The sequence below is a fragment of the Monodelphis domestica genome, chromosome 4, assembly GCF_027887165.1.
Source record: "Monodelphis domestica isolate mMonDom1 chromosome 4, mMonDom1.pri, whole genome shotgun sequence".
NCBI lineage: Eukaryota > Metazoa > Chordata > Mammalia > Didelphimorphia > Didelphidae > Monodelphis > Monodelphis domestica.
Genome location: NC_077230.1, coordinates 172,815,446 through 172,839,927, shown reverse-complemented (window position 1 = coordinate 172,839,927; position 24,482 = coordinate 172,815,446). Strand labels below are relative to the sequence as shown.

Here is a 24,482-nt window from a genome sequence, read left to right as displayed (position 1 = left end):
TTCTCACTTTAAAATTTTTCTAGATTTAATATATAGAAAAACTACAGGAAGACTATCAATAATAGATTTCAAATTTTAGGAAATAAAAAGAATCCATAGAAGAAGTATGTGAATCTGGCATACTAGGTAACTGTCAGCTTCATAAAGAAAGCATCAAGTATTAGATATTTAATGAAGCTAGAATGGTGTGGGTTCATGTCCCACTTCTGACATGTACTAGCTGTATGACCATGGGTGAGTCACTTAACTTCCTGGTGCTCCAGGAAATTCACTAAGGTCATAAGTTGCAGAGACGGTGCTGATCTGTAATGGTAGAGGGAGTTTTCTCACAAGGGAGTGTCTTAAGCTATTAAACTCATAGGTCCAATATCAATTCTTAGCCTTCATAGCCAGGGGTATGCTGATAAAGTTTCAATAACTGATTCCTGAAAGAAATATATGGCTGTCACACTTTTAAGTTTAATCTACATTAACACTTTGCCCCTAACTTTCTTAGATTTAAGCAATCAACAAAACAATGAAGCAAATCGTGATTTGTGTTTGCCAATTTGGGGATAAAATTAATTATTTTGAAACTTTAACAATCAGCCATTGAGAGTTGATCAAAGTTGACTGCAGCAAACCCCTGCTTATAGCATGTGAGGTATTTTATATGCTGAAACTATCAACTAATATATATATATATATTTTAATATAATATGTATAAATTATAAAGATATAGTATATATTATAAATATAATAATATATTTTAAGAAATATATTTAAGAAGGAAAAATATAATTTAAGGAATTAATCTGATCCTTGATTAATATATATATAATTTTATGTTATATTTATTATTATTTTGTTTTATTATATATGTTTATATTTATTTTATATTATGCATATATAATATAGTATAAAATAATATATATTAATCAAGGATCAGATTAATTTCTTAAAAAGCATTTTTCTCTCCCATAGATTTATGAGAAAATATACAAAATATTTTATAGATCTGTTTTCAGAATTGGGAAAAAATATAAAACCTATGCATATAATTTATATTAATTTATAGGTAAAATTTAAATTTAATATTGGTTCTCTGGCTTAGCAATTAAAAGTGAAATAAAAAACAAAATGGAGGAATGAAGAAGAAAAAGAGAGAAAGAAAAAACAGAGAAAGAGTTCATAAAGAGAAAAAAAAGAGAAACGGGAACAGAAACACACACACCCATACATACGCATGCACTAGGAATAGAAATAGAAATATCTACTTCAATTCAGACACTGAGCATGTCACACCAATTACCAACTAATGGCCCTGCATCAAAATCCACTAACAGCTTGCAGATCTGTTTGTCGTTTTGCAGAAGCAGACATATGTGGCAAAATCATGGTTCAGTACCTACTCAGGGTACTGGATGAAAAGTAAAGTCAATGATAATTTAGTTTCTAATATCTGCTAGGCTAAGTTAGAGATACAAAGAAAAACAAATAAATAAATAGTCAAGTAGAAAAATGAATAAATGAAATCCCCATCCCTGGTCTTAAGTAATTTATAATCTAATGGAGGAGAAAACATGAAAAGACAATGGACACGAGTATTTAGAAAATAGAGATCATTTTAAAGGGATGGAACTGATATTAAACCAAAGCTCAAATCTGACCTGTTAGGCTGGAGTTTTCCTAATTCCTATCTAGAGCAATAAGTAGAAATAATTAGTAATTCTGAGAATATTAATTACTCAGAAAAATCAAATTGGATTGAAGGAATAAAATAACATTAAAAGTAAAATATCTATATCAATGAACTGATAACCTTTTGTATTTTCTTTGGCAGGTATCCCTTACATCGGCAGTTTTAACTGCAATGATCTTGATATTTGTAATTATTAGAGCATTTACTCTAGGTCCATACATGTAAGTTTTTTTTTGTTAATAACTTGATCTTGAACTATAGTCATATATGTATTAAAAATGAAAATATGCCTATTAAAAAGAAGAGTTGCATGGTGGCTGTGTTAATATAAGCAAGTAATTTCATGCTTGCTGCCATAGCATATAGACTGCTACACTTGGAATCAAGAAGACTAGAGTTCAAATTTTGATTCAGGTACTTACTAACTCTATGTTCCTGGATAAGTCACTTAACTTCTCTGTTTCTCAGTTTCCTCATATGTAAAATAGAGATACCACCTACCTCATCTATACACCTACTTCATGTATCTATCCATATATACCTCATAAGGGCAACATGAGGATAAGATGTGATAACTCATGTAAAGAGCTTTGCAAACTTAAAGTGCTACCTCAGTGCTACCTGTTATTATTTTCCTCACCGGTAAAATGTGGATAATAATATTTATACTACTTACTTCAAAAATTGTTCTGAGAAGGAAGTGGGAAGGAAGGAAGGAAGGAAGGAAGGAAGGAAGGAAGGAAGGAAGGAAGGAAGGGAGGGAGGGAGAAAGAGAGAAAGAGAGAAAGGAAGGAAGGAAGGAAGGAAGGAAGGAAGGAAGGAAGGAAGGAAGGAAGGAAGGAAGGAAGGAAGGAAGGAAGGAAGGAAGGAAGGAAGGAAGGAAGGAAGGAAGGAAGGAAGGAAGGAAGGAAGGAAGGAAGGAAGGAAGGAAGGAAGGAAGGAAGGAAAAGAAAGAAAGAAAGAAAGAGAGAGAGAAGGAGAGAAAGAGAGAAAGGAAGGAAGGAAGGAAGGAAGGAAGGAAGGAAGGAAGGAAGGAAGGAAGGAAGGAAGGAAGGAAGGAAGGAAGGAAGGAAGGGAGGGAGAAAGAGAGAAAGAGAGAAAGGAAGGAAGGAAGGAAGGAAGGAAGGAAGGAAGGAAGGAAGGAAGGAAGGAAGGAAGGAAGGAAGGAAGGAAGGAAGGAAGGAAGGAAGGGAGAAAGAGAGAAAGGAAGGAAGAAAGGAAGAAAGGAAGAAAGGAAGAAAGGAAGAAAGGAAGAAAGGAAGAAAGGAAGAAAGGAAGAAAGGAAGAAAGGAAGAAAGGAAGAAAGAAAGAAAGAAAGAAAGAAAGAAAGAAAGAAAGAAAGAAAGAAAGAAAGGAAATAAAGAAACAGGCACCTATTAAGTCCATATTCAATGTCAGTCTCTATGCTAAGCACTTTAAAATATCTCATTTGATTCCTCCAACAACCTTGGGAGGTAGGTGTTATCCACATTTTACAGTTGAGAGAACTGAGGCAGGCAAAAAAATCACTCCCTCCTCTATGCTTATACAAGCCAGAGAGGCTGCATGGGTGGAAATGGAAACTTTAAAACCCCAATCCCTGTTAGGAGACACACAGACAGGAAAAGGAAAAGGGGCTTGTGGAAATTGCAGTCTTTAGAGTTTAAGATTCTAAATCAATACAGGTCTGACATTGTTAGGATATGCAATAAAAAAAAATGCAGCCTGAAATGAATGGCATTCAAGTAAACATGAATAGAACATAAAAGAGATTGAAATGACGGCTATAAACTTTTAACTGTTGCCTCTCATCCAAGATGGTAACAAATTTAAAGCTGGAATAAGCCTTGGAGTCATTTCATCCCTTTCCTTTATTTTGCAATTAAGGAACTCAGTGGTTAAATGACTGGCCCAAGATCACACAGATAGTAAATGATAGAACCCGAATTTGAACCTAAGTCTTTTGACTACAAATCCAGTACTTTTCTAACTTAAAATGTTGCCTCAATTATGGATCCTTCTACTCATTATTTAACTTTAAAGTATTGAATAATAAAGTTGAATAATTATTCAACAACTATCATACTTCTTATACACAAATGAATGTGATTTCACTAAAGTACTTACAATATAAATCATAATTTTTCTATACCTTCTCATCTTATGCATTTTTTCTATGTCCTGATGTAAATCCTCCTCTGAAGATTCGCATAACCTGCTGGGAATCTTGGTCTAGTTCTTATAACGTGATGAATACCAGTGTACATCTCAGCTTCTATTCCTTCTTGCCACATGACTATTTTCCAGGCTTACATCTCACTGATGGCATCTTTTATACCAATGTGCTCAGGCAGATCTTGGTTAGTTATATATTGTAGCTTATTCATGGCCACTGTGCCTCAGCTTCAATTCTTTGGCAACTGTAGCATCCCTTCACTTATCTCTATATACTAGCAAAAGAAACATTTCCATGTTAAAAAGATAGACCTTTATTTTAGGGAGAAACTTTGATTATTAAATGCAATTGCAGTTTCCTGAATGCAGGCCAACCTGCTCTCCTCCTTCCGTTCAGTTCTGAGTCTAGTTCATTGTTCATATTCAACAAACAAACATAATACATATAAAATATAATTATATATAATAGTCGATAAAATATGTGTATATATGTATGTATATGTGTGAAGTATATATGTGAATATATGCATGTATATTTGTATATATAAGATATACACATATAAATATATGTACATTTATATAAATATATAATGCATGTATAACACCATATATATTTATAAATTATATATACCATGTAAAGATAGTATATATAATTTATAAATTATGTATAGTATATATACTACATGAAAATTATATAATTTATATATTATAAATTTAAAATATATTAAATTTTAACTAGAATAAAAATAATTTTAAAATATATTATATAATTATAATATAATATGTTATATAATTTCCATATAGTATATATGATATATGTGTTTATATAGTATATTATGGCATATATAATATGTGTAATGTAAATTATATAGTACATACTTGGATGGATATACATCCATATATAATATATGTGTATGTGTGTGTGTTGTAAAGATTAAAATTTGTGGGATACTGAGGTATCTTTCTGCAAGGAGTATTATTTTTATGAGGTTTATTAAAGGTCAAGGGTTAAAGAAAATACAAGCAAGAGAAGCACATGCTAGGTGGGCCATGAGGCCCACCCAAATTTCACTCACATCATGAGACGCGTCTGTTTGCCAGCGGAGCCAGGAAGAGAAGTTGGTGGAGACCCTTTAAATAATGATTTTATTCTTGTCCCAGGTAAGAATTCAGTGAGATTACAAAGCATTCTGGGGAAATGGAGCAAGGACTTCTGGGGATTGAAGTCCTGGATTCAAGTCTATTTTTACATTTCTCCATTTGATCCTCTTGGGAAGAAGGACTTCCCCAAAGGATCATAAAAACATAATCAATTTAAAGATTACAACAATTTGAGGATAAGAGGGGGAAAAAAAACAAAACCAATAATTGCTAGATGCATTGACAAAAAGCCAGTTAGGGGGCAGTCCCCTTTGGCATGAAAGTATACATACAAATAAATGTTCAATCAACCACACCCAAAATTCATTCTTGTGCAGCTGGTCTGGAGGCTTCTTCATGGTGGCTTCTCCAACAGTTCAGTTTCTGGATTCAGAGAGGTAGCATCTTCCTTTACCTAAAATTCTTCTCAAAAGGAATTTAAACTTTGCAATTTAAATAATGATATTTTTTACATTTCCCCGTTAAGAGGGTGATTGAAAAATACAGGATCACTTAGGCTGAGTTATGAAGTATATGAATCAATTGGCAAGAGAAATTAAAAAAGATATCAGAAAAATCCAAATAAAAAAGAAAAACCTCTGGATGAAAATATAGACTATCAAAGTCTTATGTGTAAAAATTCTAAGTAAAAAGAAAAATAAATCTATAACAGGTCCTTGAATCAGGGCCCAATCAAAATGATCTAAGCAATGATGCATTTACCCAGTCAGTAGCCAGGACTACAGAAAGGTACCACACTATGAAAGGCAGAAAAGGAAGTGACCAGATTATAGAAGCCAAGTAGGAGCCAAGTTTGGGGATACTCTTCTGTGAGTAGTTTCAGAGTGAGTGTGGACACAAGGAAAGCCTGTGTCATAACAAATGTTAAACACAGTAACCTCGAGTCTTCACACTAGGTTCAAGACCTCTATATTGGCTTAGAAGGGCATCAATCCATCCTGGATTGGCTTATTGTTGGCCCTATGCAATGGCTCTTTTGTGTGTATCTTGTCCTAGAATCAGACAGAATCATTAAGCAAAGTCCCATAATTTTTTAAAAATAATTAGTGGCATCATTTTTATACTCTTCTAGCTTTGGGGGTATGCATTAGCAAATGTATCTTAAACTTATAGTACTGAAAAGTCAAAATGTTAAAGAAAATCTTAATCCTGGTGACATGTGCTTCAAATATAAAAAAGGAGAGAAAAAAATAAAAAAACACCTGACATAATATATTGCACATGCAAGAAAAATATAATAAAAGTCTTTTAAAATTCAAAAATATAGCTTATAATCATTGACACACTGTGTCAGCTAAGAAGATATAGAATACAAGGCTTTCTCACCAAAAATGAGATCCATTTCCTCTTCATGTCTGGCCATGATCCACTGTGAGTAGAAGGCAAATGAATTGAACAAGGTAACATTTTTCATTTTTAAAGAACAGTAGTACAAATATGTAGATATCAATATCCCCAAAATTCTCAATAGCCCAATTAATTACAATAGCAAACAAACACACTATCATATTTCGCATAAGTTGCTGTATGGCATTTTTAAAAAAAACCTATGAATTGATGGATATTTGTCACAAGTTTTTGTAATCATAGCAAATCTTTAAACTTTGGTAATAAACATGTTTTTAAACAAAGTAAAACTCATCTTGGCTTAAGAACATAAGAAATCTATATATCATTCTGGTGGAAGTAAAATAGTGAGCTGAAGAGTATAAATGAGAGATATTCCTTTTTTGGAGGCTTTTTTTTAGGGGTACAAATGCCCTGAGATTAACTGCCCCAATTTCCATTCACATATTTAGAAATGCAGGAAGGTTGGGGGTTATAATTGTGTTTCACTTCAGCTACTGGAGTGGGCCTTACCTCGTGGTAGGGGCAGGCAAAATAACCAGAGATTGTTAAAAAAAAATTCCAAAAATCATATTCAAAAAACCCTTAAAACCAATTGAGATATTTAACACATTAAATTTTCCAAAGGTTGTTATAGCAATTGTAGCCAGTTCTGAAGAAGTCTATCTATCCTCAATGTAACAATTTTACAAAGGCAAAAATAGAAAAGCGGTCTTTTTCATATATGGGCTTAATTACAATGATCTCAATATGGTTATAGGGAAAAGCAACAGAATTTTTAAAACTCAGTACATTAAATGAACAGTATAACAGAATAATATTGAATCTAGTAATATATGAACTTAAAATCACAAAGTTATATCTTAAAACAATCAGGAAAATGCAATAGAAATACAGAGTTTTTTTTTTAATAAACCATTGGAGTCTGAAATGCCTTAAAATATATAACCTCCAGTCTTTAAAGTTCCTTAGGTGTGTTTTTTTAATTATTAATTATCCATTTAAATGTCTATTGTCTGAAGGCAAATTGATAAGGGGTAAGCAATGAGGTCCAAGCAATCTGCTCAGGGCCACAGGGCTATGAAGTATCTCAGGCCAGACTTTAACTAAGAACCTCCCATCTATAGGCCTGGCTCTCAGTTCACTGAGCTGCAGAGTCTTTTCCCCATAGTTAGCTCAATGGTTATAGGGAACTAAATATTTTCTCTGACACGCAGGTGAAGTCAATAAAAGGATCAATGCAATTAAAAGACATCCTTGTAAAATAGCCATGTTTTTATGTTCCTGCTTGAAAAAACCTTTCTTTTTTCCCTCTTGTCTCTCTCCCTCCTACACTCTGATCCACCCACATGGAGCCCAATCCGCCCACATGGAGCCAATACCAAATACCAAATACCAAATGAGTCTTGACCGATGAGTGATCTGCTCCAAAGCTAGTTTGTTGGGCAGGCAGGTCACCAGGTGATTGCAATCTAGATTGAATCAGGTGGGCCAGGTGAGTGAGAGAGAACACCAGGGTGGGCAGGGCCAGGACAGCAGCAGGAGCTGTGTGCTGGGGAGCCGGAACCAGAGCTGGCAGCCGGGGTAGGCAGGTGAGTTGCAATCTCCAAACGGATTTGGAGCAGGGCCCTGCAGATAAGGATGCACCCAGGCAGGGAGGAGTGGCCGTCCAAAGCAGATGGCAGTGGCAGGCAGGCAGGCAGGGCTGGGAGCAAGCTATCTAATGGCTGGAATGAGCAGCAGCTTTGCAAGGGTAAAAAAACCTTGACCAGAGAAACGTGCTTAAAAAAAAATTCTAGGCAGTAGCTATTAAAGGCTGGACTAAAGATCAGTAAAGAAAAGAATCAGAAGATTGAGAGTATTTCGTTTTCTGTAAAGATTAAAATTTGGGGGATACTGAGGCAGGTAGAAATTAGTTTCTTTCTGCAAGGAGTATTGTTTTTATGAAGTTTATTAAAGGTCAACTATTAAAGAAAATACAAGCAAAAGAAGAATGTGCTAGGTGGGCCATGAGGCCCACCCAAATTTCACTCACATCATGAGACCTGTCTGCCAGCGGAGCCAAGAAGAGAAGTGAGCCTACCGTGGGCAGAGACCCTTTAAATAATGATTTTGCTCTCGGCCCAGGTGAGAATTCAGTGAGATTACAAAGCATTCTGGGGAAGTGGAGCAAGGACTTCTGGGGATTAAAGTCCTAGATTCAAGTCTATTTTTACAGTGTGTGTATAAAATTGCATGTACAGGTTGTTTATTGCCCTGTATATTTTGTTCTGAAGAAAAGCATTCTTCTGCTTGGATTTGCCTGGGTTGATATTTAGGCCCAACTTTGGGGGGAATGGTTATGAATCTCTTTTAGGAAGCTATCCAATATTTCAGGCAATTAGTACAATATCATCTCCTACCAGGAGCATGTAGAGGATTTCTTTCAATATAATAATATAATTTATGTAATTAATTATATAAATAATAAAAACAATAATAATATAATAAATTTCATTCAACAATAAATCTTTACAGAGCATCTACTATGTGCAAGCCAATCTATGAATTCCTATGAGGTATTTAAAGATGAATCCTACAAAGTTCCCACCTTTAAGGAATTTATATGTTAATAATAACTTCTATAGCAAAGTACACTACACAAAATATTTTATATCTATTATCCCTTTGGTTCCTCACAATAAGCCTGTGAGGTAATTATTGCAATTTTCCTATTAGAGGTGAGGCAGATAAAATAACTAAACTCTTCTCAGGTAGTAAGTGCATATGAATGCAAATCCAAAGTGTTTCCATAGTTTTTTTCTCAGTAGAAGAATTGCATGTACCAATAACTATAAGATATAAACAAAATAATACATGATACTTGCTCTAAGAAAAGAGCTGTAGGAATTCAGAGATGTGAGGAATTGCTTCTGGTTGTGGTGACCAGACACTACTTTGTGGAAATGTCACTTGATTAAAGTGGGTCTTAATTAAATGATTTTGTTTGGTGACCAAATAACTATTTAGTTTATATGGCAATACAATGTGGCAACTTTCTGATTAATCATCTCCTAACAGATAAGGTTCACATGAATGTCTGAAACTTTTCTAATAACTGGATTTTTTATTTGGCATTCTCAATGTTTAGGTGCTAAAAGAGGGGTGTATTTTGAAACCATGCAGCTTCTCATCTCTGTTTGAAGAAGGCTGAAAATGATCTTCTGTTTGTTATGATAGATAATCAGACTTATTGCAGGGCACATACAGTGGCTGACATGGCAGCTACTAGGACTGACTTCTTGCTGAAAATGTGACAAATACGAATGCTCAAAATCCATAAAACATGAGCCTTTCCGTGCTCTGTGTGTGAATGTTTTGCCTCATTTTACTTCAGATGGGTGATCAAGAAAACCGCTCTCTCACTGAGTTTCTAAAGTGGGTATTTGGAACGGATCTTGAAAGCCATCATCAAAAAATGTTGGGGGAAGTCTACAGTAGCTGCTGGTGTTGACCTTGTTACTATGGAAACGCTTTTGCAGTAGCAGTGTTTTCAAAATAAAGCACACAATTCAAGTTCTGCTTCAGTATGGCCAGAAATTCTACCTTTTGATATGATTTCAAATATTTTCTAGTTCAGGTGCTTGGAAGGTTCTGTGAGACAGGATGTTTAGCTTTGCTTTATACTTTTAACCATTTATATTCTGAAAATATTTAAGGGATAGAGCAGTTTACTTGCTCTGTAGAATCTCAGCTGGGACACTAAAACTATATATCACAGCAATCCAAAAAATCCATTTTTACCCCCAATGTTTTGCCTGCAAGAATTAAAGGTGTCTTCAAACATAAGTACTTGCACCATGAAAATCTTCATTTTGCCTCTTGTCAAAATCCTTTCTTTTGTTTGTTCATCCATTTTTTCAAATGCCACTGAGACACTACCATGGAATTTTCATTCAGGGTAGAAATTATGTTACCGGCAAAATATTCAGTTATTTACCCTTCATTCCAAAATTAAAATCACATCAGATTTCTACACATGACTTGTGATGTTTCCACTCTAGTTCCCCAAATTAAAACATGGATTTATATTTCCATGGTGTTCATTTGCACTTTATATGGCAGACAACCTGGAGCCCTGATAAGAAGAGTTGCAGTCTTTGAAAGAACTAAGCAAAATTCTAGAACTTTGAAATGCTTTTAGTTAAAATGGAAGTGATGGCAAAGAATACTAGTAGAATACTCATAGGCCATTTTCATTATAGTAAAATTCAGTGATAGAGCTGGTGAAGAGATTGTTTTATTTCCTTTGAATAAAGCTAGCCAGAGATTTCATGGCACAGACTATGCCTAAAATGGAATTATTAATTAAAATAATTCTGTTATCATTTATATGATGGGAACCAAAATGTGAGCTAGATGATCCCCACCTCAAGCCTAAAAAGAAAAAAAAAACTTTAAAGAAATTCTATTCAGACAGTGACAAAAAAATGTGTGTTGGGGTAGGGTGGTTAAAAATCATAACTAGAAAAATTATGCAGGAAATAATGCTTTTTGATATGTTTAATCCTCTATTAGGAAAAGATTCAGGATCTATGTTAAAGTAGATTGGCTCCATTGTTGATTCCCACTGACCAGGTGCTACTTGTTACCCTGTTTTAGAGATTTCCATGACATGAAGGGAATGGTTCTACTTGGGTAGATTTTCTCACCATTCTTGATTTATGTGTCCTTCTTCAAGAAACCTGAGAAAATCTTCACATGCCACCCCTCCAGGATACTGAGATTAATTCCTCAAATGGAAATAGTATACTTACAGTATTACCAAAGAAAGGTTTATTTGAAAGGAACATGGAATAGAAGTTCCAGAATGAACCCTAATATAAATTCCTTCTGAATTGATTCTAGTCTCAGAAGCAAAGATTCCTTCAGCCTTCCAAGAGTCTTGTCTTCACCTGCCCTATGTTGCTCTCTGCAGGGAGCTCATAGCTCTGTGGCATGGTTCCCTTTATAGTTCTCATTGCTCTTGCCATAACTCAAAATAGATGCTCTTTATTGCCTCCATAGGGGGATCCTTGGGTCCTGTTTTCTCACTCCAAAGGGAGCCCAGCTGTCTCCCAGCAAGAAAATGAAAAATGGATGAGTTTTCTCATGTGCAATTTCCATTGACAAAGTTTTGTGTGGAGATGGGAGTAGAGATGAGGAATCTTTGTGTGTGTGTGTGTGTGTGTGTGTAGGGGGGATATTTAAGAGTTCTTCTAACTATCCATTGTACAGCTCTCCCTTTAGTTTATCAATTGACTAGACCTGGAACATGATCTTATAGAGGCTATTTCCTGGGTCATGGTTCCTGTCAGTTTCTATTCACATAGATATTTATCCTGAAACAGGGTCTGATGCTGAATGCCAATTTCTCAAAAGTCTCTGAATTCCTAATTAATTCATGAAATTATGATGAGGGCAGGTACTCCAGGAAATATCATGATGGCAGTGGGGAATAATGTTTCAATCACACTTTATTAAGGCACAGAGTTTAATTAATTAAGGACCGTTAAAAAGGATCAGACAAGCTGAAAAATTTAGTCTCTTATCGTTGGGACAAAAAGGAGGAAGGACAGAAAAGTCCTGTTCTCTGGTTTCTCCCTACAATACTACAGTGACTGAATTTTCAAACCTGTTGGCCATTTTCCCAAATCTGAACTTTATTCCACCATCCTCCAACTTAGGAATTGTTTTAATATTAGGGAAACCCCAAACTGGCTCTCCCCTCAACTTCTTTACCTTTCCCCTTCTCCCAAATAAAAGCCCTTACTTAAACTTAGAAAAGAGAGAGTACTTCATTTGGTATACCAAGATACTCACTTTGAGCTGACTTCAGTGCTACCAACAGAAGAATCAACTAAAAGGGTGGGAGAGAAGGGGAAGAGGGAGGCAGGACAGTCCTTCCTGGTCACCATTCCAATTAGAATGTCCTCCTTGATTGACGGTTCAGCAGTCCTAGCTTCTCCAGCTCTGCTGCAGACTTTTCCCATTTTCTCTCCTCAACAACATTACAGTGTGCAGGGCCAAATGCACAAAACACACAGAGACAAATGGAGAAAAGGAGATGTAGAGGCAGACAGTACAGAGACAAAGATGGGATGATAGAGGAAGGTAGAAAGCATGGGGGAAAGAGTGGAGAGGGGGAGAAGCATAGAGAGTCATGCATATAACCTTGCATTACAGTTGGAAGTATTTGGCAGCCTGGACTCTGATAGAGATAGAAGAGTGCTTGGGTTGGGGGTAAGCCAGGAGTTTGGGACCTCATTTTTATAGGTACATCTAGTGGAAGACAGACTAACCATACTACCTTGGGGTTAATTTATTAAAATGTCCACATTAACTCTAACAAAATTATCAGCAATATTTGGTGTTCTATTGGTCTAACCGAAGATGTCTAGAGTTTATCAGAGATCATGGAACTAACAAGGTCCTGATTTAGCACATAGTCTAAGGAAATAATTTTTAATTCATATAGGATACAGTTTGCAAAATGTGTTCTTTTAATCTTTGGTATGGTTTGTTGTTCATTCAGTTCAATTGTATCCAACTCTTCATGACCCCATTTGGAGTGCTTTTGGCAAAGATACTGGAGTGGTTTGCTATTTCCTTCTCCAGTTCATTTTACAGATGAGTAAACTAAGACAAATGGGATTAAGTGACCTGCCCAGAATCACACAGCTACTAAGTGTCTGAAGCCAGACTTGAACTCATGATAATGAGTCTTTCTGACTTCAGGACCAGAACTGTATCAACTGAACTAACTACCCTACCCTTTGGCTTTGCAATCTTACTGCTCACTATTGTTAATTTAGACTGACTACTTTAAAACTTACTATACTAATGTGGGTGGTGGGTGATCAAGGGGACCAGAACAAGATACAGATGTTTGTTTGTTTGTTTTTACCTGTGACTTCTATCTGTGTATTGGTTCCAAGGCAGAAGAGTGGTAAGGCCTCAGCAACTAGGTTTAAGTGACTTGTCTAGAGTCACTCAGCCAGAAAGTATTTGAAACCATATTTAAAACTACAACTTCTGGTTTCTAAGCCTGGCTCTTGATCCATTGAGACACCCAACTTCTCCCCACAGTATACAATTTTAACACATTCATTCTCCAGTTCAAAATCCTCTGTTCATGTTCAGTGACCAATAATCCTTTCTCTTCTGTTATCTGTTATCTGGAATTGTTGGACTTCAGTCAAGGGAATTGGGAGGAATGTTGCAGAAAGAATACTGGACTAAGATCTAAATCAAATTCTAACTCTGCAACTATTATCTGTGTGATGTTGAACAACTCATTTTTCTCTCTGGATGTCAGTTTCTTCATATGTAAAATGAGAGAATTGGAATAAATAATTTTAAATTCACTATTAGTTCTTAATCCTGGGATTTTAGAGCTGGTTCAAGAGCTAACCAAACACTCCAAATATCACCTTTGATAAATTATTCAAATCAACCCAAACTGCCATTTATTTTTATCTCTGTTACCATTAGAACCCTAACTTGGGAACAGTGCTCTTAGCATTTCATAAGAGAAAGTGGTGGGGTGAGGGGAACAACTAGTTGGCATGATTCCTAAGAGACAGGTATAGAGTCCACAGGTCTTTAGTTCAAATCTGGTTTCAGACATTTTTTAAATTTGTGTTCCTGAGAAAGTCACTTAACCACCATTTGCTTAAAAAACCTTTTTAAAGAAAGAAGGGGATGGGTGGGAAAGATACAATTAAAGTAGAATCAATAAAATCTGACAATTCAAGGATGAATAAGAGGAAAGAATAGAAAACAGAATAGAATAGAAAAAAATAGAATAGAAAAAAAAACAGAAAAAAGAATAGAAAAGAATAGAAAATTTAAACTGAAGTGATTAGAAAGTCTATGATACCCTCAATTAAAGCAGAAAATGAGGAGGAAAACTGGGGTTGAAGGAAGGCTAATGAATTCTGGTTTAGGTAGGCTAAATGGTAGATGTAGATAGGTAGGCATGTTGCACCTGTTTATTCCCACAAATATGCCCCACCATTTGGGTGGGGCATCCTACCAAATATTATCTCTTCTTTGCTCAGACACTGTTTGTGAAATGGGATGTGTTCTTTTGGTGTTCATTTCAATCAAATCATTCTTCAAGTATGATTTTTAATAGTGAATTATCAAGGAATATGCAGTTTAGGTTTATCTAGAATTCATGGGGAAAGCCTCATTTTAACTACAAAGTGATGAACATGTTTTGTCCTAAGAATTTTGTACATAGGTAGTGGTTAAAGTCTCAATATTTCATTTCCTCCTTTACTTTAAAAGAGAATTTGCATTACTGTTGTTATCTGACCGTCCATGCTTCTTGCATGACTAAAAGGGATGTGTCAGTTAAAAATGATGTGTCAGTTAAAGATCAAGAAAAATTAGCCTGTCTTACTCTGTTTTCCTATAAATTTTAATATCATTTTCCCCTTTGATTCTTAAGTTAAGAAAAAAATGAAGTGAAGTTGAGATATCAGAGGATGAAGCACAAGAGCAGTGAGTTAGATATTGAGGTAATAGAGTAAGTAAACTTAATAGAGGAATTTTTCTGGACTATTGTATTTGCTCATCTAAACACTGATTGCCCAGGACAGATTGGCTGATAAAGTGAGCAAGACTTTGGGGAAGATGGAAAATAGTCAAGTGATGCAGACTGTTTGCAAAGTCAGATAAGAGAAGGGGTTAGGGAAGTGGGGAGAGGTCTGTTTGTATTAATGGTTGGTAATGTGACAGGAAATGGAGAGCTCTGTTTACACATCAGCCAAAGCACTTAACTCCAGGGATGTCTGGTTAAAGAGGTTAATGCATGATGTCCTCTTGCCAATAACAGATTCCCTATAGAGTTTGTATGCTTTGAAAGGTGTCTGTGTTTAGCAAAAAAAAAAAGGTTTGGAACAATGCCATTGAGAAATGTAATATTTGATCTCTTGATGTGGAGGCAAAATGTTCTGATGATAAGGAATCACCTTGCAGCACATTTTCAGAGGTCTGTGAACACTGTTAGCTATCTTAAGCTCTGAAATCTGGAGCTGGAAAAAACCTCTGTGTCCACAGAGTCCAACCCCTGCCTCTGTTTCCTAATGTTTTATCTTATCTCTGCTCAGATTTTCAAAAAATAAGGAGGTTCTCTTTCAGAACTGGCTGCACTATGTACAAACCGAGAAATTTTAGTTAAAGTTGCTAGGAATTTAGTCCAGGTAGTTCTTCTTTGCCCCTAAACTTACAACTGAAATTGTGTGTGTATGTGTGTGTGTGTGTGTCTGTCTGTGTCTGTGTGTGTGTGTTTGTGTCTTCCTGCCTGTTTTTCTCTCTTGGTTCTGAAGACATGATGTTGTTACTGTTGGGTGTGCATGCATCTACCTTATTTGGCTAGCTAACTGTCTTGGTTTTAGGGGACAAGTTAGTGTGTGTGTGTGTGTGTGTGTGTGTGTTTGTGTTGGTATTAGGGGACATGATCTTATTTCTTTTCTTCCTCTGCATTGCTTTTTAGGATAGCTCCTATGATTTCTACTGAATAGAATTCTGAAGCAATGGGAGTACCCTGAATGTAAACCCAGGCTGCTTTGATCTCTATGCCAAATCCCCAAATTTCCCAGCATCTTCTGCCCCTTCTTCTATCTTACTTTTACTTGTGTTTATTAAATTTCATATTTTGATAATAAATTATAGGCTCCACAAACTCCAAAGGGATTGGAGTACCCTAGATTGTAAATACATGTTTGTTGGCCTCTGTGTCAATTCCTAAAAGCCTCCCTGTATCTTTCAATCCCTCTCCAATATTACGACTTATTTACATTTATAAAATCTCATTTTCTCAAAGTAAATTTATTTCAGAGCTCAAGAACTGATATGACTCTTAAAGCAGCAGAACTTAAATATAAAATTGTAAATTTATGATTCCTTCAGCGAAATCAACTTTGTGTTTCAAGTGAGTGTTGCCTTACGACTTAAAAAGAGAAAGGGACCTGAGCAACATTCTCTAGTCCTTCAGAAGAGCACAAACAAACAAATTTAGTTCTTTAGAGCTGAAACTGAGAAATTTTCAGGAAAATAATACTAACTTGTAGATATTCCTGATGGTACAGAGAAAGAGCAGACATCTCCAATTTCAGAGCTCAAACTACTTAGATATTTACTTTTTAGGGTCCGCCTGTTAAATTGCATTTAGTCATGGTGGCATCTCTTAATTAGACTGCTGGTACGTAAAATGTTTGACCAAAATCTGTAATTTTCCAAGATAGTAAATGAATTTTATTTTTAATCTCTCCAAGCATTCTTTGGCCTTGTCATCACTGGCAAATTTCAATGGTAAACTGAGAGTTTCCTATTCTTACAAAAAAAAAAAACAACTGACAATATTTAGGCATAAAGGGACTCAGGGACAAACATAGAACAAATATCTGGTGGGGTTGCCAAACACATGCCAAATGAACACTTTAAGACTTTTATGTAAAAAAGCCAAGAAAATTGGGTAGTGTGTGACTTTTTCAGGTAAGGAAGTGTCAAAGATTAATAGTGAAAGAAAAATATTGTCAGCAGTTTAATCAGCGATCAAGTGTAAGGATTGTTTTTCATCATAACCCTAATGTGGAACCTAGAGGAAATAAAATGAACTGCACCAATGCTGTGGTAATAGAAGTTTGCAGAAAAGGTGCCTTGCAAGAGGATACAAGGACTCCCCTCTAAAACTCATGGGAAGGCATAAGTGAGGACCACCTGCTGGGTAGGTATTTGTAGCATATTCTGCTATAGGACAGGGTTTCATAAAGGGCAGAACATCAATAGATAACAGGTAAACAACCCTTAAATTAGTCTTTCTTTTTGGGGATAAAAGATAACAGGGTGACCATATATCAGAATTAATTTTCATGGCTTATCATTTGAAGTATTGAACTAAAATGGAATGTAATGAGTTGAACAATGTTTCCTCCATCAGTTTCTTTGTAGGATTTCCTAAGATTCAGCTATATCTTTCTTTTGTTCATATATTTATAGAGTTATTTGAAGTCTTCCTGCATTTATCATACCAAACTTATTATTCCACACATGCTCATTACAAAGCTATATCATAGTGCAGTGGTGCCCCTCAGTTCTCTCTAGCATTCTAAAGATAGGACAACTAGGAAGCATGGTAGATAGAGAGCTAGGACTGGAAGCAGGAAAACTAGAGTTCCAATTTGACCTCTGTGTACTAGCTGTGTGACTCTAGGTAAGTCACTTAAATCAGTTTGCCTCAGTTTCTTCATCTATAAAATGAACTGGAGAAAGAACTGGCAAAATGCTCCAGTATCTCTGCCAAGAAAATCCCAAATGGGGTCACAAGGCATCAGACAGGACTAAAATGACTAAACAATCACTATATTAAAAAGGCTTTTGAGTATGGAACTGGAAAAATGAGAATCTACATTTCAAGGATCAGACTAATAAAGTATAGAGAGGCTCATCATAAGTTGGCCCACCCAGTGATTACTTTTTTGGCAATGGCAGTAGATGAAGCAAAAAAGAAATTAAATAACCCTCAACCTAGTGCAGCTTTCACTTCTGCAGGGACAGTAGCAGAATAGTAGGAGGTAGTGGGAGCTAAGAATCTCAATTTTTAGACCATGGTGGGCTCCTGAATTTGTAATCCTTGTCCCATGACCATTGAGTGAATATACTACTAAGGGAACTGAATCATAGAAATCTTGACATTTTTGACAAGGAACTAGTATCTAAATGAAAGAATATATCACTGCTTCTCCTAAAAGATACTAGTAAAAGAATAAGAAAAGTTTGACCTAATTATCTTCATAGTAAAAATCATGTAGATGAAAAAGTCTGTTGCCCAAATTATGACATGTCAGTATTGGGTTTCACTGTGTTTGTTTTTGTATATGTGAGTATGCACATGTACTTGTGACACTGTGAATGGAGTGGACCCAATATTAAACTAGAGGAAATTCTTGGATAAATTCTCCTTGGGAATTTGTAAAGTTCCTTTAGTGACCCCAGATTTCTGTAAGTAACAAATATTCACCATTTTTATAACAGTAGTCTGTTGACAATATAGTCATGGCTGTGAGTTATAGAATACTATAATCTACTATAAAGATGAACTGGTTAAGTGATTTGCCCATTTCATACAAGGTAAAATGTAGAAGAATGATTTGGTGGTTGTCACTTAATTGTTTTTAGTAGTGTCCATCTTTTCATTATTTGTTTTGGGACTTTTCTTGGAAAAAAAATTTAAGTGGTTTATCATTTCCTTCTCCAGTTCATTTTAACAGATGAGAAAACTGAGATAAACAAGGTTTAGTGACTTGCTCACAACTAGGAAGTGTCTGAAGTCAAATTTGGATTCAGGTCTTCCTGACTCCATGCCTAGTGCTCTGTCTCCTGGGCCAAACTAGCTACCCAGAGAGATAATAAATTTGAGCTATCTACAACATATAATGAAGAGAGAATTTTGAAGAACTAGAGTAATGGATATTATTAGAAGATGTACAGTTGAAAAATCATATGGTGAGAATGAAGGATAACAGGAGGATGTCCCCAGACTCAACAAGTATCCTAATGAAGTCTACAGAACAAGGAGTCTTCCAAGAGGATAAAGGGACACCCCGCCTCCTCAAACTCATGGGAAGGCATGAACAAGAATGACCTGATGGGCAGATATACAAAGTATATAGTACTATAGGGCAGGGTTTCCTGAAATTTGGTGTTCTTGAGCCCACACATTGTCACATTCAGCCACATTGATGAGCTTGAGGCTGCCTTAAGAAGTTCAGGAATGGTTCTAGTTGATCTGTTATTTTCTCCCTGCAAAAACCAGTTTTATGAAATGGTAGCTGTGGTGACTCTGAAAGGATTGTGATCAGTGGTATAGGGGAGAATACCCCACCCACCCACCTCAACAATGTAGGAGATCCAATTTCTTGCCCCTTCATATCAGAGAAGTTTGATTTTTTCTTTTTTCTTTTATGTGATTCTTATAGTATCTTACTGTACAATTTGAGTTAAATATTTGGTCATAGGCTCTATGTAGGTCACTGGTAACATTTCTAACCTTGTGTGTCATCTCCTGGCTTTCTTGTTCTTTTCGCAAACTTTAATAATTTACTTATTTTAACTTTTAAAGAGAAATGTTTTTTATTTATGGTATTAAAAATCAAATATGTTGACATTTTACAATACGATATATAGTTTTTATGCATTTCTGTTTCTAAATTTTTTCTGTAGTCTGCTGACCTTCTTGTATCATCTGCGGCTTACTCAAAACTTCCAAAAAATTCCTATGAATTCCTTATGCTGATCTGTGAGGTAATGATATTCAAGGGTTGCCTATAGATAACAGGTCCATTGATTGAACTGAGTGTTACAACAAAACAAGATTACTTTAAGACTAGGATGAAAGCAATTGATTCATAGGTAGACATAGGAAGGTTCTAAGGCATGGGATATTTTTAGCTTCAGACAGTGAGACAATAAGATAGGTTATATTCTATGCTAGTTGGGATTTCTACAAAAACATATCGCCAGGTGCCATTGGCATAATATAGATCTTACCCTCCTGAGTTGGTGATTTTAATATTCCCTTTGCTATTATAGATTGTCCTCCATATTGAATCATCTTATGCAGTTCTTATCCATTATTTTTCATGAGACCTCCATGCATGATGGATATTGTTCTTTGCTTAAAAAAAAAAAACCCAAACACATTTTTAGGATACCACTGTATAATTTGGATTGTCCATCTACTGCCCCTCATCTCACTTCATCACTAGCTCATCTCCATTTTCCAATCATGAATATTCTCACTGTTTTTTACTTCCTACATAATGAAGTTATACTGTTACAGATCCACTAAACAAAACACTCAGAGTTAAAGAATAAATATCAGACTTTTCTTCTAGTGAGGGGAAAGGTAATTGGATTCTCTAAAGAGGAGGCACCTACTTTGCTTGAGTGACTAATGCTATGGGTGCAGATGTTCATAGAGGAAACATCATCCAGAAAGGGTCAGAGAAAGAAGTTGCAAGTAGTGGTGGTTGGACACTCCTTATGGATGTTACCAAGCCATCTCTTTGTTAACCTGATCTTACCAAGAGAGAAGATGGTTGGCTTCCTGGGGCTTGTGTCTGAGATATGAAAGGAAAGTTTCCTGTGATTTAGCAAACTTCAATCTATTTTAAATGATTCATGTGAAGCCAAATGATAAAGTCAGAAGAAACATAGAATGTCATGCTAGCTGTAAAAATGCAAAAAGAGCCCTTGCAAAATGTTTACTGGGAAGACCCCAAAGTGACACTCATTATAGGAACAAAGCAAAAATAGATAAAAGTCCAAGAGAAAAGTGTCTAAAGAAAATACCATCTCTTTTATTGTCTAGTATGAGCTTATCTCATCTTCAAAGGTAATTTCTACCAGCTAGACAGTGAGGTTATATAGTGGTTAGAGCTCTGGATCTGGCACAAGGAATACTTGATACCAAATTCAGCCTCAGATACTTACTAGTTACAAGATCCTGGGCAATATATTTAAACTCTGTCTCAGTTTATTCATTTATAAAAATCTGAATAATCACTGCTCATACCTCTTAGGGTTGTTGTGAGGTTCAAATGAGATAATATTTATAAAACACTTTGCAAACCTTAAAATGCTATGCAAATGCTAAATATTGTTATTATTTGATGCTATCTATACATCCTCACCTATGGTGACAACTATCATTTCATTAGGATAGAAAGCTACTCAGTGAGGAAACTCCTTTTTCCAATACAGGTCATTGAATTCTCTACAACACATAGCCTTAACTGCCCCTGAGATGTTAAATGGCTTTTTAAAGGTCACATAGCTATACATGTCAGAGTTGGGACTTGAACTTTGGTTTTCCTGGATTCAAGGATTGCTCTATATCTACTTTATTATGCTACCTCCCTTTTTTAATGTAAGGAATGAGAGACCCAAAAAACAGAATCCTGCTGTTTAATGAACAGCTAGCCAGTGGGGGAAGCTGGCTGAGGAGCAGTGGAGAATGAGCAAGAGGATTCTGGGTAAAGGAACTGGGAGCTGAGAGAATTCTGACCAACTGAACTTCTTCCAACCTTGGAAGGAAACTGACTAGAGCGTTTTCCTGAGGGTCAGAGGGTATCTGAAACCACAGGAGGAGAAAGAACTTGATTTCCTTCTTTTTGTATAACTATCTCCAGCTAGAAATCCTCTACAACCTCCCTTCACTTTTCTCCTGCTACTCAAGACTGACAATGAGTCAGATGGATTCTGTGGCAGAGTCAATCTGCCCTCTCCTTTGGGTCCTTCCCCATAATACCTTTGAAAGACTTTACTGCTTCAAGGAGATCTTCCCTAGCTTTTCTTAGATAAGAAAAACTCTGGGGATTAGAAAATTCAACATCCCCTGAAATTCTGGCCAGCTCATAAGTTTGGGATCATCTCTAGGGTTTTTTTGTTTTTGTTTTTTTTTTTTATGAATTGGGCTTGCTCGGCAGTACTAAATAGTTCTAAAAGAATCTCAATATCTGTAAAGCTTGGTTCATACAGCCTAAATGCCCTTTTTAGCTCTTTTAAACAATAGGAAGGTTCGATAAAGAACTTGGGAATTCTTTTACCCAAGGCTTCTAGGTCTGCTACTGAAAAGGGCTTGTGGACTTTCATGTGAATCACTCCTGAATATGAATTCAATTTTGCATAGTCCTGTTGAGATAGGACATTTTGTATCCCTATAGCACCCCCAGTGTCTATAAATCTCTGTGTTTGTTCCCTTGTCTGCAGTTACCTTGTCAGCACAGACCTCTATGGTTAGTGTAGGTGTAGTGTCCTTGTCCTTGTCACAGTCATTGTCAGTGTCCTTATCTGTCTTGGTGTCATTGCTCATTCCCATATTATCAAGTTTTGTCACCAGTCCTTGGTACAGTTCATTCATTGTGTTCATTTGGTTGAGAACTATTGTTAACTTAGGGTCATCAATGTTGGTTTGCTTGCCTAAGATTAATTTTATTCCCTTTCTTAAAGTGGTAAACATTTACCATACTAACATTGTTGTTCCATATATGGCAGGCAACATTGGCCATACACCTTTGATTTCATTGTTAATCCAGACCCTTATCTGTGCTATGTGGACTATTGGCCAGATGCAGTCAAAAATCACATATCATACAGCCAATAAAACAACTGTTCCATCATGATGAGAGCCGCACAGATAATTAAGATTTTTTGGTACATGTTTGATTGTGTTGTACCTTGATTCTTTGCCCTTTATTCCAAAAACCCCTTCACAGTAAAAATGTTTTAAATCTGACCCTTTAAGAACCTCCTCCTCCCTGGAGTAAACAGTAATGTCTATCAACTTATCCTCTTCCAAGATGGCTACCCTTCCCTCCAGTCACTTCCAACTGCCACTAACTGAACAATGGTTCTATCCTAAGCATCTGGGGTGCCAATTGTAAAAGATAATAAATGGAGAGGGACTCTCCTCTTTTACTAATGAAGAGGGGTAAACAGGTTTTAACCCACTGGGTGGATATATTTCTCTAGTGAGAAGTTGAAAGGAGATTTGAAAGACAAGGATGAGAGGGAAGCAGAAAGGTCTGAGGAAAGATGGCTGTGTCACTCCTTTGACAAGGTTGATTGACCTTAGAGTTTTTGATTACTCAGAGAGAAACAGAAGGGATCTGTTTCCTTTTCTCCCAAAGGATACACCACAAACTATATTCTTGGGTCTTGAATGTGAGCACAACTGCTAGGAAAGGATTTGTATCCCAGACAGTCCTTTCAAGGGTAAGGGTCTTCATTATTGGACCCTTCCTCATAAACTCAGTGACAAGCTGGATCCTTAGCTGTCACAGATGAAATAAGATTTACTTTGATCTTGTTCACAAATCACCCAACTTTTATATTCTTATGAAAAACTCCCAAACAAAACTCAAATGGACATGAACTGAAATTCATTTGAAGAGGTGGGGAATAAGAGGGTGGGGTGGGGGGTAAGGAAATAGGATGGAAGGATAGGGAAACCCTAATAATCATATTCTGGGTATTCAAAGGTCCTTGGCCAGAGGCTTTGTGCCTCAAGCCTTTTTCCCAACACCGTTTTTCTTATCTCTCTACACTAACTTAAACCAATATCTCTATGATCTATCCAGGGAAAGTTATAATGGGGAAAGACCCAAAGGAGAGGGCAAATTGGCTCTGCCACAGCATCCAACTGACTCCTTGTCAGTCTTGAGTAGCAGGAGACAAGTGAAGGGAAGTTGTGGAGGATTTCTAGCTGAAGACAGGTACACAACAAGAAGGAAATCAGATCCTTTCTCCTCATGGTTTCAGATATCCTCTGACCTCAAATATTCCTTCCAAGACTGGAAGAAGTTCAGTTGGTCAGAATTCTCTCAGCTCCCAGTTCCTTTACCCAGAATCCTCTTGCTCATTCTCCACTGCTCCTCAGCTGCCCCCACTGGCTAACTATTCATTTAACAGCAAGGTTCAATTTTGGGGGTCTCTCACTCCTTACATTACACTTTTATAAAATAGCAGTGAGTAAAAAGAAGGTTCATAATATTTGAAACTTAGAAGAGATCTTGAAGTTCATGTATTCTAAACTCCAAGTGACGAAATAAATATATGTAGGAAATTTTAGTGGCTTGCCATTGGCTTCCTCCACAAGCCTCATGTTCGAGTGAATAATTTCAAAGCATAGATGATCTAATGAATAAATGACTTGTACTTGATAGTTACCTAGAGTCTAATAGGTAAGGTCCTAAAAATTGCCTATATGTTGTTCTCATTGGGGGAAACCCAGCATACTCAACACTTCTTGCTCCTTCCCTGAGCTTGACCACATGGATTCTATATACCTTCACTGGTACCTTTTTCCTTCTCTTTTCCTGCTTTTGCCCAAATTGGACAGAAACAGAAAAGAAGGTTTTATTATTTTTTAGATTATATGAAAGTCAAAGATACGAGGAGAATGGAAAGTGACCTCCCAATTTCTGAGTCCAAAGCTTTGAAAAGTGGGTGATTGTCAGACTCTTTCCCTTGGGAAAGCAGAGATTTCAAATGCAGGCAACTAACAGGGAGAGAAAACATATCAAAGGTATTGGAAAGCCTGGGAACC

At 36.2% G+C, this 24,482-nt stretch overlaps 1 protein-coding gene across 4 annotated transcripts in view; it reads left to right on the top strand.

Moving 5' to 3' along the window:
- Positions 1–24,482, top strand: part of LOC130453710 (putative sodium-coupled neutral amino acid transporter 11) — a 124,895-nt gene that overhangs the window by 69,805 nt on the left and 30,608 nt on the right. For all 4 annotated transcript variants that reach the window (XM_056793970.1, XM_056793971.1, XM_056793969.1 and 1 more), the window contains one exon: positions 1,823–1,902. In XM_056793970.1, coding sequence (XP_056649948.1) covers positions 1,823–1,902 — 80 coding nt within the window. The remainder of the gene's footprint in view (positions 1–1,822; positions 1,903–24,482) is intronic.